The sequence below is a fragment of the Daphnia pulex genome, chromosome 5 (genome assembly GCF_021134715.1).
Source record: "Daphnia pulex isolate KAP4 chromosome 5, ASM2113471v1".
Taxonomy (NCBI): domain Eukaryota; kingdom Metazoa; phylum Arthropoda; class Branchiopoda; order Diplostraca; family Daphniidae; genus Daphnia; species Daphnia pulex.
The window spans coordinates 8,932,373-8,946,626 of record NC_060021.1 but is presented as its reverse complement, the minus strand read 5'-3'; the positions used below and the strand labels follow the sequence as shown (position 1 = coordinate 8,946,626).

General features: G+C 41.9%; 1 protein-coding gene and 1 long non-coding RNA gene across 11 annotated transcripts; one reads left to right on the top strand and one right to left on the bottom strand.

Annotated features, from left to right (window-relative positions):
• The first annotated feature begins 3,325 nt into the window (after positions 1-3,325).
• Positions 3,326-6,147, top strand: LOC124194833. Its single transcript, XM_046589218.1, has 3 exons — positions 3,326-4,496; positions 4,554-5,860; positions 6,085-6,147. Exons 1-3 carry the CDS (start codon positions 3,326-3,328, stop codon positions 6,145-6,147), a joined length of 2,541 nt encoding a protein of 846 aa, XP_046445174.1.
• Positions 6,148-9,058: 2,911 nt separating this feature from the next.
• LOC124194298 lies at positions 9,059-13,985 on the bottom strand. 10 transcript variants are annotated; one of them, XR_006874715.1, is made up of 14 exons: positions 13,872-13,985; positions 13,622-13,743; positions 12,841-13,045; positions 12,318-12,507; positions 12,079-12,145; positions 11,884-12,007; positions 11,734-11,815; positions 11,225-11,309; positions 11,003-11,170; positions 10,582-10,722; positions 10,346-10,410; positions 10,149-10,271; positions 9,703-9,807; positions 9,059-9,485 (listed from the first exon to the last, which is right to left on the bottom strand). It is a non-coding gene; the product is annotated as an uncharacterized LOC124194298 (long non-coding RNA). The 10 variants fall into 10 exon arrangements; XR_006874710.1 differs by having other exon boundaries at positions 10,578-10,722; positions 11,003-11,155; XR_006874709.1 differs by having other exon boundaries at positions 11,003-11,155.
• Positions 13,986-14,254: the final 269 nt, after the last annotated feature.

Below are 14,254 nucleotides of genomic sequence, written 5' to 3'. Positions count from 1 at the left end.
CAGTACAACGACAAATTCTAAATTTTGTTATCAAAACAATTTAAAAAACTGTTTGTACGAATTTAAAACCATGCGCAAATCGTGTGCCTTCTATAAACCCGTTCGACCACAATCCTCCCCTCTTCCTGGTTTTCACAGCAGGTTAGTGACCACCGGCGAGCGTTGGTTAGTAGGTAGTTAGGGAAATGAGGGCACAGAAAAGAAGAAAGCCCAGTTATGCACTTGTAATTTATCTACTTCTACACAAATTAAGAGTCTTCAATTCCAGCAATCTCTCTTCAGTTTCCAAACCATATAACAGCTTATTATATGCCACAGTAATAATTTAAAATGCTGGATAAAATAAGTACCTTGCAAATAGAAACTATTTGGCTTCAGAAGACATAGCTTGCGCTATTGGATTGGCTGTTTGATCTAAGGTTTCACAAGCACTTAAGGGTGCAGTCTGCACCTAGACCTAGTATTATTTAAAACCGGTTAAATTTACCTTGAAATCCTAATCTGATTTTGTTTTGATTTTTTAAAGTAATTTATGTGTACTCTGTCACTTAGGAGCAGACGAAGCCAGACAAGCCGTCACATTCAAATGCTGCTTTCCAATTATCAATGGTCATCAAAACCTACAGAAGAAAAGAAAGATTTATCACAGACAAGGTAAAATAAATAAAAAAGCTAAGTGATACAGGTGATTATTAATTAAATTAGATGCCCAGTCCCTAGAGTGGGGATCGAATGAGCCAGGAACTTGCTGTTGTTGTCAGATAGGGTAGTGTGGAAAGGATTTTTCATCTTCACCATCGTTTGTGATTGACTTTACATTTGCTGTTGCCTTGTAGTATGTAGCCTAGTAGAATGCCACAATGAATAACACATTCTGAATATGAATAACTGGCAGGTTTACCTCACCAACTGGGTGTTTTCCCTCTGCTTTCAGCAGTCTAATATCCAGCACTGTTGCCCAGCTACTGAAACGTCTGGAATCACTTGCAGACAACATGAACGGATATCTGTTTTGAGTGCCTTCTGTCCTCAGTGTAGAAGTTAAAGTAGCGTTCAATATCACCTTGGGGATTTCGTCTTTTGTGATGTGTGATGCTGCGTGGTGGCTTTTTGATGAATTTTGCATGGAGAATAACGTGAGTATCAAAATGATTTGTTACCTTTGTTTGCCAGTTCTTTCAATTCAATGTCAACGAGCTAGAGCGGACATTGTTTTCATGTTACATTTAAACGTGTATTCTTTCTGACGCTAGACGGCAGGCATAGCCTTTGATCATTTTTTACCTGTTAGAATCAGTTTAAATGCGCTTACTTTGCACATCTCTGTAGAATTTTCTCAATGCTACTTCAAAAAAATTTTGGGTGGTAACTGTCAGTTTCTGTTTCAGCAACAAAGCTCACTTGTTAGATTTTTAATTATGTGTATTTTTTTTCTACTTCCGGTTTCCTCATTTCAGTCAGTAGTTCAGTAAATATTCATTCGACGTCCAAAATAACCACATATTCGTGATCCTCGTCAAATTTGTGGTAAAGTTCATGTTTTTTTTTGTACGTTTTCGTACTTCCGGTTTTGAAAATTTTCCTGAACTATAGTTCAGGAAAATTCTCGATTTTGGCCAAAATCTGGATTTCGTTTTAATCACATCTAATCGACCCCAAATTTCATGGAGATCACGAATATCTGGTTTATTTTGTCGGCAGCCCGATGGTTGAGGCGCTATCGACTACTTCCGGTATACTTCCGGAAAATTTGCATAAAACTAGCAAGTGAGCTTTATTCTCTGCACAATTCTAAGCACTCCTTGCCAGTTTAAGCAAACAGAAATGGTCTTTTTGATTACTTTTGTGACTTTTGTGACTATCTAAAGCCGGTCCTTTAGATAGTGAGTTTTGGACGTGTCTAATAGATGGCGTGAAAGAATATTGTGTTGATATGTGCTTATTGCGGCTCGTTGTCAACAGTTCAGCTACAGCTATTTTCTTCGACAATTACAAAGGAATTCGTATGTAAATTGGATAGATTTTGTGTGCAATTTGTTGGGCATGTGTTCTTTTCCATATATGTGTTAAATAACTTATATTTCTCATTAATTTCCAGGAAAATTTGTGTAAGGGGCATGCAGCCTAGTGTGAACTATTGTGTTATAAATCCTAGCACAGACTGATCCTAGTATCCTACTGAATAAGTGAATATGTCATCCAAATGACAGAGGTAACAACCAAAGAAGGTGTCGTCTGCTACGGCAGCGTTCGGTCGTGCATGAAAACAGCTCCCAAGATCTTGCTTGTTTTTGTGAGAAATCCTGACTTTTCGTGCCCCAAAGTGCGCCCACTCGTGCAGTTAAGTGTTCCCCACATTTCGGCCGTGATTTTAGTGCATTTGGGCAAGTTTTATTTTACTGTGTCAATCCATCTTGACAGTCCGACGCCCCGGCCCAAGCTCCAACTTTCTGCCGCTAGAGGTCCTTCCTACTGTTTTGCGCCTTACACCTGTATGCCGTGCAAAACTCTACTCCGCTGCCCAGCGAACTATCTACGGTGCTCCGACTATTCTTGGCCGCTCCCATTACTACACCGAGGCTATTTCTTCTACTCCAGTGCCCGAGCTAATACTCCGGTGCTCCGACTTCGATTTTTAGCCTAGCTGCCGCATTTTGTCTAGCTTGGTTTCCACCGCAGCTGGCCATCACCGCATCGCTTCCCACCACCACACCGCACATCTTGGCTGCAACCACTTTTCGGCCACGACAACTTCTCTATCTCCACTCTCTTCGGCACCTCACCGCTGCCCCGGCTGATACTGCTCCACTGGACTCAACTAATGGGCAGGTTTTAAAATATCGCTTGCTCGTCTTCATCTCCGCATGATCAATCTACGCCACTGCTGATTTTTGTCCGAGCTGACCCATCCTCTCATCCATTTATCTGCATTTGCTTACTCTGATCTCTGCTCAACGCTACGGCCCGAGTTTTCAACTTTCTCCACCAGGTGGCCTCCATCCAGCACTCCAACAACGCCACCAGATGGCAGCTGCCACTGGGGCATGCAAGGACGATACTTGGCATCAAGGAATAAAGCCACTTCAACTAACGGAGTCTCTCGACGCTCCCTACATCATCATCATTATTATCATCATATTTTTATTCCTCCGGCAAGCTAAATTTTAAGAATTTTACTATCTACTGATCATCTGGGCGCCAGCCGTCTCTCCGTTTTACAGCTCTCTTCGATTCTACTACACCGACTCAACTACACCGATCCTACTACACCGACTCTACCTCACCGACTCTACTACACCGACTCTACTACACCAACTCTTCTAAGATGGAAAAGGCTTGCGGGAACGAGGCATGCAACAACACTTTCTTCAGCTCCAACAACAGAAAGAAATTCTGCTCGGCCGCCTGCTACCCGTCAGTCATCGCTACTGCAGCTGCCAAGCGTCTGGGCCGTGGCCATAAATCAGTCGTTCCAGCTCCAGCCGTTAGCCTACCAGCTGCCCCACCAATCTACACCGAGTCTCCTTCCAGCTCTCCAGCTGCCAGAAGCCTCGACACATCTTGGGCTCCATCTCCGTCCGGCCGCCCTGCTACCACTCCTGGCCGCTCATCGACGAATGCCGCGACTTTCATCCGCTGTCGTAGCACAGCCTGCTGTAACTACTTTTCTCGAACCTCGCGTAGCCGCCAGTACTGTTCGCTTCCATGCCGGCCATCTAGTTCTACCAGGCAACCGGCAGCTGCGCCGGCCATCTCACCAACTTGGACAGACGCTTCGGCTCCTAGCACCACTCCGCTCTCACCTGCTCCTGCTCAGCTGGTGGCTGTTGAGACCCCGGATGGAAATCTTGCTTCAGGAGCCAGTGATGACTCCTGGTCCCCACCACCGGAACGTCGCTCGCCGACCACGCTGGCCGAGGGCCGTCAGCACAGGAGGGGAAACATCAACAACCATGGCGTCACCAACAACTCGCCTCCAACATCATCAGCCGTTGCTCCTTCTTTGCTCCCGGTTTCACAAGCCGCCACTCTCGCTCTACCAGCCAATCACAACCTCACCAGCGTTGAGAGGGAACTCTCTGATGACCCATCTCCTCTTTTAACAACACAACGGGCTCTCGACGCAACCGGTTGGGCTGCCTATCCAGTGGAGCCTCCGACCTCAACACAAGTTTCTGACACCAACCTCTCTGGGGACGCTTCACTCCGCTGCAATCAACCATCTCGGAGTGCTGGAATCGTGATCACTATGCCACTTGATAGCGAAACGGAATCGGATGGGAGCGACGACGATGCGGAGGAGACCGTCGATTCCACCTTATCTCCAGCTGAGGCTTTCTTTAACCTTTGGGCCCCGGTTTTCTTACGCTGCTCCAACCGTGAGGATATGGATCTGGCGACAGAAAGCTGCGCTGCCGACTGGCATCGACTCACTAAAAAGTCGGATGATCTTACTGCCAGCCGAAAGCAAGTGGTTCAGGAGCGATCACCGAACAGTCCTGCAGCTCATAGAAGACAGCAGTCAAGACAACAACAGCGGATTAAAAAAAAAGACAACACCAAGAAGAAGGAAGAGGCCGGCCGAATCCAAGCCCTTTTCAAGCGATTCCCGAAACGAGCTGTGCGGAAGGTGCTGGGCGAGACCTCCCAGGCCTACACCGGCACTGTTGAGGCTGCCACTGACTTCTTGAAGGGTGCATATGAACAGCCCCGCCCGTCCGAGGCAGCAGTACTTGAAGCGAGGCGGGTGTACGATGGATGCAGCTGGGCTAATCCATCTGAGGAAGAGCTCGAACATCTTGCCAGCCCACCAGCAAGATCTGAGATTGCCAGGAAACTCAAAAGAGCCTCAAACACGGCCCCAGGAGCGGACGGAGTCGAGTACAAGGACATCTCCCGTCTGGATCCGGAATGTCGCCTGCTGGAGGTCCTTTATGCCGCAGTGTGGCGCCTTGGTGTACCGAAGTGCTGGAAATCGGCCCGAACCATCCCGATCTTCAAGAAAGGGTCGACTGAAGACTACAGCAACTTCCGGCCCATCTCACTCCTCTCAACGCTGTACAAGCTCTTCTCCGGATGCATTGCCTCCCGGATCACCACAGTGGCCAGCGGCAACGAGTGGCTTTCACCAGAGCAGAAAGGTTTCCTCCCGGGGGTGCACGGAATACAGGAGCACACAATGCTGCTCGAGAGTGCCATCGAGGAGGCCAAGTCCCAGAAAAGAAACTTAACAATCTGCTGGCTGGACTTGGCCAATGCCTTTGGATCACTTCCTCACGACTACCTCAACCAACTCTTCTGCAGTCTTCCAGTCCCTCCGGCCTTAAGGAGCATCCTTACCGACATCTACCAACATAACGAGTTCCATTTCGTTGTCGGCAAGGAGCTGGTGATGGTGAGACCGACATCCGGAGTCCGCCAAGGCGATGGGCTTAGCTCCATAATTTTTAATCTTGCAGCGGAGCCTCTAGTCCGCCGGGCCAAGGCGAACTCCCATGGATTCCAGCTCTTCAATACTCGCCTGAAATCCACTTCCTATGCTGACGACATCTCTGCGGCCGACTCCGACACTACCAGCCTACAATCGACTATCGATGGAATGAATTCGACAGCCTCAATTCTCGGTCTCCGCTTCAATGCCAAGAAGTGCTCTTCTCTCACCATTACCAACGGGAGAGCCAGCACGTCCACTAAGCTCTCCATCAACGGTGTCCAGATTCGGGCACTGGATGTAGGGGAGTATGAAAATTATCTTGGCGTCCCTATGGGAACTAAGCTCACCTTCAGACCAGCCACAGACCTCCGTGAGAAGCTGGTCAAGATTGCGGACTCCCTGCTGGCTCCTTGGCAGAAGCTGGAGGTATTTCGTGCGCACCTCCTGCCGTCTCTCTCGCATCACCTGGCGACTGGCCGCGTACAGAGGGGCTTCCTTGACGAGCTGGACACTCGGTGTGCGGAATTCCTCCGCCAAGTGGCATACGTGCCACACACAGCCCACACTGCTTTCTTGTTTGCGGACCGGAGGGCTGGGGGGCTTGGCGCCTCTCAGCTTAAAAAAGACGCTGATGTGTGGACGATTGCCAGGGCCGTTCAACTGTTGGACAGCAAAGATCAAGTTGTCCGTCTCGTTGCCAGAGCCCAACTTGAGAAAACCGTCTCCAGGGGTATTGACCAAGCCACGGATGTGCCGCTCCCCCTCTCCGACTTCCTGTCTGGCTCAACACAGGGGGGCCTGTACGACACTCGGTTCTACGGGTGCGGTCCGAACACATGGACTCGAACGCGAAAAGCAGCCAGGCGTCTTCACGCAAGGATCGACGTATCCAGCGATAGTTCCCTTTCAAAAGTGATCGCTGATGACGTCTCCTGCCTGTCGAACAAGGCTGTCCGCGGATTGAGGACGGTGATCAGGGGCCGATGGACAACCGAACTCTCCAACGCCTCAAACCAGGGAAGAGTGGCAAGAGGTCTCCTTTTGGACTCGTCGAGCGACATCGCCAGGCTCACATCATCACGCACCAAACTCAACTTCGAAGAATGGAAGCTGATCCATCGCAGCCGACTATCCATCCTACCTCTTTTCGGCACACCTGGAATTTCGGCTCCTGACAAGAAGTGCCGAAGGTGCAGGACGGACGCCGAGACCACGTCGCACGTGACCAGCCATTGCCGGGTCAACCTTCCGGAAATCGGACGGCGACACGACGCAATTCTGCTGGAACTGGCCAAAATCATCTGCAGGGCCGGTCACACGATTCGTGTCAACCAGGTGTTCCCGGACACTACCCTCCGCCCAGATATCGTCATCACCTCCGCAACACCGCAGCTCATCATCGACGTGACGATACCTTTCGATGCTCCGGAATCCCTACAAGCTGGATTCGACCGGAAAGTGGCCAAATATGGTCATCTTGGACCGACGCTTCCGGTGGTGATCGGCGCTTTGGGCTCCTGGATGCCGTCCAACAACGCGGTGGCCAACTCCCTCAACATTCAACCTAATGCGTGGCGCCGTTTCAGGCGGAAGAGTCGACTTGCAGCCATCCAAGGGTCAATGAGAGTGGTCTCTAACCACCTTCACGCAGCTGACAGGGATGAAGGCCTACTGGGGCCCGCATAAGGATAGCTCCAGTACTCAAACTGTATGAACTTAACGAAATCGTGTCGTGTAAGTGTAATCGAAGTGGATATGTGACATGTGCTGTAATTGCGTATTGTAGTTGCTCCATCTCTCCATTTTTTCACTCTCCATGTTTTAATTCTTTTTAATGTATCATCATATCGTTCACATTTTATTGATAGATCGTTGTCATGATCTCATGAAAATAAATTCTATGCATCAGGAAAATTCTCGATTTTGGCCAAAATCTGGATTTCGTTTTAATCACATCTAATCGACCCCAAATTTCATGGAGATCACGAATATCTGGTTTATTTTGTCGGCAGCCCGATGGTTGAGGCGCTATCGACTACTTCCGGTATACTTCCGGAAAATTTGCATAAAACTAGCAAGTGAGCTTTATTCTCTGCACAATTCTAAGCACTCCTTGCCAGTTTAAGCAAACAGAAATGGTCTTTTTGATTACTTTTGTGACTTTTGTGACTATCTAAAGCCGGTCCTTTAGATAGTGAGTTTTGGACGTGTCTAATAGATGGCGTGAAAGAATATTGTGTTGATATGTGCTTATTGCGGCTCGTTGTCAACAGTTCAGCTACAGCTATTTTCTTCGACAATTACAAAGGAATTCGTATGTAAATTGGATAGATTTTGTGTGCAATTTGTTGGGCATGTGTTCTTTTCCATATATGTGTTAAATAACTTATATTTCTCATTAATTTCCAGGAAAATTTGTGTAAGGGGCATGCAGCCTAGTGTGAACTATTGTGTTATAAATCCTAGCACAGACTGATCCTAGTATCCTACTGAATAAGTGAATATGTCATCCAAATGACAGAGGTAACAACCAACACTAGCTTTAGTACAGTATTGCTGAGACAAAAATATTGTTCTCATCTTTTATTTGGATTCATCATAATTATCGGCTGATTTTATTGGACTTGCTAGATCACCAACCCTAGAATGGACATTCTCTCATTCCATCTTCTAGAGAACCTTGATAACTGATTGGTAGTTAGTGTGTAAGTTTTTTTTTATGTCACTGAACTTTCTTTGTTGCAGTCTAATGTTTATTTAAAATATTGTTCTGCACTAATGTCTATCTAATGTTTAAGTTTAATTATTATTTTAGATCATAGACATCAAGCACATTGATGACACAAATTATAAACAAGGTGACTTAATTTTTTATATTTGTTTTACAGGTCTCTAATCTTGCACGCCAGCCTTTATGAGAAGTCATGTCCTTTGAAGAAAAGGGACAATGACTTTACAGTCAACAAGGTCCTTTGTTTGGTAACCCGTTGGCTGCTACCCTTGAACATCCCTTTTTACTTCCTTAAACAGTCCCTCTTGATTTGAGGTATTGCTTTCTTTTTCTAAAACCTAATTTAAAATTATTGTTATCCTAATAAATGTTCATTCTGCCTACAGGGTAACTCCTTCGCCACTTATCCATGGGTGAAAACTGAAAAGAGAAAGCTGTAATTCAGATGTCTAAGCCGGAAGCCTACTATGGTTAATCGCTCTCCTAATAACTGTTCCTCAACTCTTCGCTCTTTTTCCGGTTTCTCTTAACCATTTGCCAGGTAGTCAATTAAGACAGTGATGTCTCCCCCTGTCTTGATTGTGTGCGAGTTTCAAAAGCAGTTTATCACCCAAGTGAGACAAAAGGAGTTGGTTAGGTTTGTTTTATATGGGTATGAACTGCTTTAAAATGTGCACAGAACAACATTTGTCTTGTACCGGACGCTGTGTTTATTAAATTTTAATCATTTTTTCCAAAATTGGAGAATATAAATGATTTAATTCAATTAAATTTAAGTTTAATTCGATTAACTTTTTAATTACATAAATACATTAAATTAATTTATTCAAAATATTAAAATTTGTTTTATTTATTTTTCATTTTTTATTAGATAATGGTAGTAGATATTTTAGTTTCATATAATTGATTGTATTTTAATTTGTTTAAATATTTCATAACTTATGAAAAATATATCAGATATAACAATGCACAAGGTATAATATTGCAAGTTTTGACATCCTATTATTTAAGAATTATTTAAAAATATATGGGTGAGGAAATTTCAGGAAGGAGTGCTGTTTCAGTTATTAACAGGTTGCAACATGTCTTAGTTGATAAGAAATCTCAAGGTTGCTAAAATCACATACAACATGGATATAATTTTGAACAACCAGAACTGAACTGGCACATTTACTTAATAACATCAACATCAGCTTCTTCAGGATAACAGCAGCAACCCAACTTCAGGATCAGCTACTTGCAAGACTCCAGCATAATTCAGGATGGCAACAGCTTGAACAGGATTGAGACTGCAAAGCGACTGCACATTTACGCCGAGACCTATGAGAAGAAACAGGGATATTATACTAGTTAAGACAGAAAAACCATGAATCTCTTTTAACTCCATCTTAATAAAATAGACAACAGGTCTTCCTATGAAGCAGGGTACCATAACTAATTTCCTTCGTCAGTTTGGAATTGATCTTTCAACGGAACACAACATTTCAATAAAAAACTTCACTTCTCAGGTCACAAATAACATCTCAAGTCAAATTACCATTTCATTTTCTTGCAGCCTTGCTTAGTCTTACTTCTCCACTCCTTGATAACAAAAACAGCATAGACTCCATTCAGCATATTGTTGATCACATTGTCACCAAATCTTGTTGAGAAGAAAGAAAATCATTAATTAAAAATTAAGCCTGCACCAGCTATAAAAAAATGTAATGGAAAACAAGAAAAGTCGTATTAAGTTTAAATTAAAAATAAATCAAACCCGAGCAGCAACAGATGTTTAAAATCACAATAAAAGGTCATATCAGAAGTATTGTAAAAGAGAATAAAATGTTCTTGTTAAATTAAAAAGAAAATTACAATGAAGTAAAAGCTAGTTGAGCAAGCAGCTATCTATTCAGAAGAACTCTAAACCCATTATAATATTCTAATTAGACTTTGTGAAACTTCCCCAGTAATAACCCAAAATCACAATCAAAATACAATTACCATTTCAGAATGTCTTCATTGATGTTGCACTTCAGAATAACACCAGCATTGTTGACTGCTACAATAAGCTACAGCTCTACACAACTTTAACCCCCTTTCACCAGCTGGCTGCAACAAAAACACCTACATGACACACAAAGCTTGGACTTTGCCATTTTCTCAAATTCATCAATAGATAAGAGAAGGGAATCACTGACCTGAACATGAACTGCACACAAAAGAGCAACATAATTAGCTCACACATCTAACTGACGATGGAAACCTACAGAACAAAAGAATATCAATGAACAGAATGACGTTAGATGTGAAAAGAATTCCAATGACAAAATTTACAAAGAAAAACAAGAATTGCAAGTTTAACTTCAGCCAAGAATTATAGAATGAATGATTCAACCACTTAGTAGTTAAGGCAATGAAAATAATTCAAACCAACACCAGACAGCATGCAGCACTTCCCCACACCAGCACATGGTCATCATGCAACAGCTCACTACAACCTTCACCAGCTGCTGCAACAATTCCATGCGGACATTTGACTGCCATGAAAAAGCTCAATCTCACCAAGCCATTAATCCTACATGGAAAAAAAAAGCTTGATTACTATTTATAAAACAAGGTACTAACTACTAGGTAACAATTTTCAATTATCTACATAATTCCTATTGCTTAACAACTCCAAACAGAGAAAAAAATCTACTGGGAAAAGACTGTGACAAAGACAGAAACATATCACAGGCATGACAGATTGACAAGAGTATTCTATCACTGTTCTTCTTAATCTTCTTCAGCATTTAAACAAAGACATCTGTTTCATTTGTACATTCAGAAACCCTAATGAACTAAAACTAAAATACCTTTTAAGATATTTGAAGAATAATGTTGAAGTTTACATTGATCACGAACACTGTAGAAATTATGAAAGGCTCAGTTGCATAAGATTGCGATGTTACCAACATCAGCCGCTTTATCCCTGGGAAAGACTTAAAGCCAACACGACTACTGATCAACTACAACAATTTTATCTTTGCCGTTAAATATTAAATTTCCCATTGTATGTAAGTCTGCTCATCAAGCACCTTTTAAACACATGTCTCCTGGAAAACCACTCCACACCAAACAGCCACAACAATACAGCTCAAACATCAAACTGACCATGGAAACCTAAATTTTCAAAATAAAACAGAAAATGCAAATTTATCTTTACAATTGTAAAATAAATGCTTCAAATACTTAACAGTTAGGCAATTATACACTTGAGATTTACATGATTTAACTAGAGAAAATATAAAGATGGCCTAAGATCATCACATCATGACGCTTTCATTTCAGCTTTTAAAGAGGAAATCTCAATTTCTTTTCTGTTAAGTAAAAAAAGGTGACAAACATCGACCATCTTATTAAGATCTTTTCATTAAAGCTGTCTTATTAATAAGCAGGATTACCCTATTAGTTGCTATGTAATTTGAATCAAGAAGTAAATGTTTAACTTCAGCTAATTCTTAACTAAAAACAAACACTGGTAGCACACACACTTAAAAAAACTAAAGCAAGATACTAACCCTTGATTCATCTCATCAGTACTTACATTATTAGTATTTCATTCAGATTTCCTATTTCCATCACAACGTTTTCTTGAAATGTAGTAGAGACCCTCTTAGTTAGAAAACCTTCATTAAACGGTGGCGATCACGTAAACGTAACGTAATAAAGATGCTTTTGATCACCATCAAATTACCATTTCAAGATGTCTTCATTGATTTTACATTTCAGAATAACACCAGCATTGTTGAATGTTTCAAAAGCTGCAGCTCAACTCGACTTGGACTCCCTTTCAGCAGCAGCGGCTGCAACAAAACCACCTACATGACAGCAATGAAGCTTAGACCTTGCCATTGTCTCAAATTCAATAGATAAGAAAGGAATCTTTTACCTTAACATGAACTGCATACCACAGACCAACAACATAATTAGCTCATACTCTAACTGGCAATGAAAACCTATAGAGCAAAAGAACTTCAATGAACGGAACACTTTGAAATGTGAAAAAAATTCCAATGAAAAAATTTACAAAGCAAAACAGAAACTGCAAGTTTAACTTTAGCTAACTTTCATAGAATGAATTATTCAAACACTTAATAGTTAAGGCAATGAAAATAACTCAACCAATACCACAGACAGCATGCAGCACTTTCCCCACACAAGCACATGGTTGTCATGCAACAGCTCACCACATCCTTCACCAGAGCTCGCTGCAACAAGTCTAAGAGGGCGGAGACCCTCTTATTAAAGAACCTGCATTTAACGGAAGCGATCACGTACACGTAACGTAATGAAAAGCTTGGACTTCACCAGGCTGTTACTAGAAAAATAAAAACTCAATTAACTTCAGAAACAAAGTCATAGAATTTTAATTTAGAAACAAAGTCTTGAGAAAAAATTAATCAACATTATTTTCTATTATTATTATTCTTAAGTACTTCTTAATGTGACGAAACGTGCAACATGAACCAAGAGACGACATTTTGAGGGAAAGGCACAGCAGACCTCATAACCGTAGAAATTAAACCGTTAGATTAAAGAACTATTAGAAATTAGCCATGCAAGTACAAGTTAAAAACCATGATCCCCATAAGTTTACCACACACAATATTTAAATTTAATAACCTTAAGGAATAAAGACAGTAATTATTACCATTTTTAAGACTAATAATGTCAAGAGAGAAACTTGCCTGTAATGGCAAAGCTAAACCTTCTCGGACAGCATCCCCATTGAAAAAGACAATGTTAGAAAAGTCTCAGCAGTTGATCATCCATCTCAGGGCATCTCTCGACTGAATGACTGCAAAACAACTGCACACCAGACAACACCATTGACAGTTCAAACTGAACAAGGAAACCTACAAAACAAAACAAAAATTAACAAACCCATGATATTTTCAAATATTAAAAGAAAAAAAAAGTTATGTTCGAATTGATACTATTTCTTTTCATCTCTTCACAAGCTGACTTTTTTTCACAAGTTGTCTTATCTAGAAGAACATACTTGTTGAGTCTATTTCAAGAGTTAATTGCACAAACCTAGTTAATTCAAAGCAAACACAAGTAGCACACATATGTATCCTTCAATTTAAGCAAATTGCTAACCCACTCGACACAAGCTGATTAATTTTCACCAAAAGCTCTTAAAAGGAAGTACTTGTCAAATCTATATCAAGAGTTTAATGCACAACCAGAGTTAATTCTAAGCAAAGAACAAGCATATGTAGCTGACATACGTAGACTTAAATTTAAGCAAAATTCTAACCCCGTCTGTTGTGATTCATTACCAACTAACAAAAAACTTTTCACAAAAGCTGTCTTTCATGGAAGCCAAGACGGAGACAAGATGGAAGACAACACGCCACTTGTCTTCGACATCAAGAAAAAAATGCTAATTGATTGCCTTCTCAGTTCAGCTTGCAGTACTTGATTACCTTTTCAAATTTCTTCTTTTAATCTCATTTGTCTTGCAATATAGTAGAGTTAGAGACCCTCTTCAGAACAAGGCAGCGATCATGTGCACGTAGTGCAATGAAGAAGCTCAGACTTTACCAGGCTGTTAATAAAACAATACAAACTCAATTAAGGAACAGTCTTTAACATGCAACCCGTAAATTAAACAAAAGGCACACACAAAATTAAAATTCAATAATCAATAACCTTAAAGAATAAAACAGGAATTACCATTTGCGAAAAAAGTCAGGAAAGAAAGTGCCCCGCCATGAGCCAATGGCTAAGGTAACCATCTCGGACAGAGCCTTGAAGAAAAAGAACTATTGGATGGGATGTCGTCTGCTGATATCGGCAATTTGATGACCCCCCCCCCCCCCCACTTCCCTGGCTGAACAGTTAAATCCCTAAACACACTGAAATATTTAGCCACCTAGTGACAGCCCTTAGCATCAGCTATCGAGTGCATTATGAAGTACTATTCTAATAATTTTTAAAATTTTTTTTCACTTGTTATATATTTTTCAATCATTTTTCATCTGTATCTCCCATAAATAATAAATTTCCAACAATTTTAATTAATAATACCAATTCAGGGGCGCTCTTCCAATTGGTCA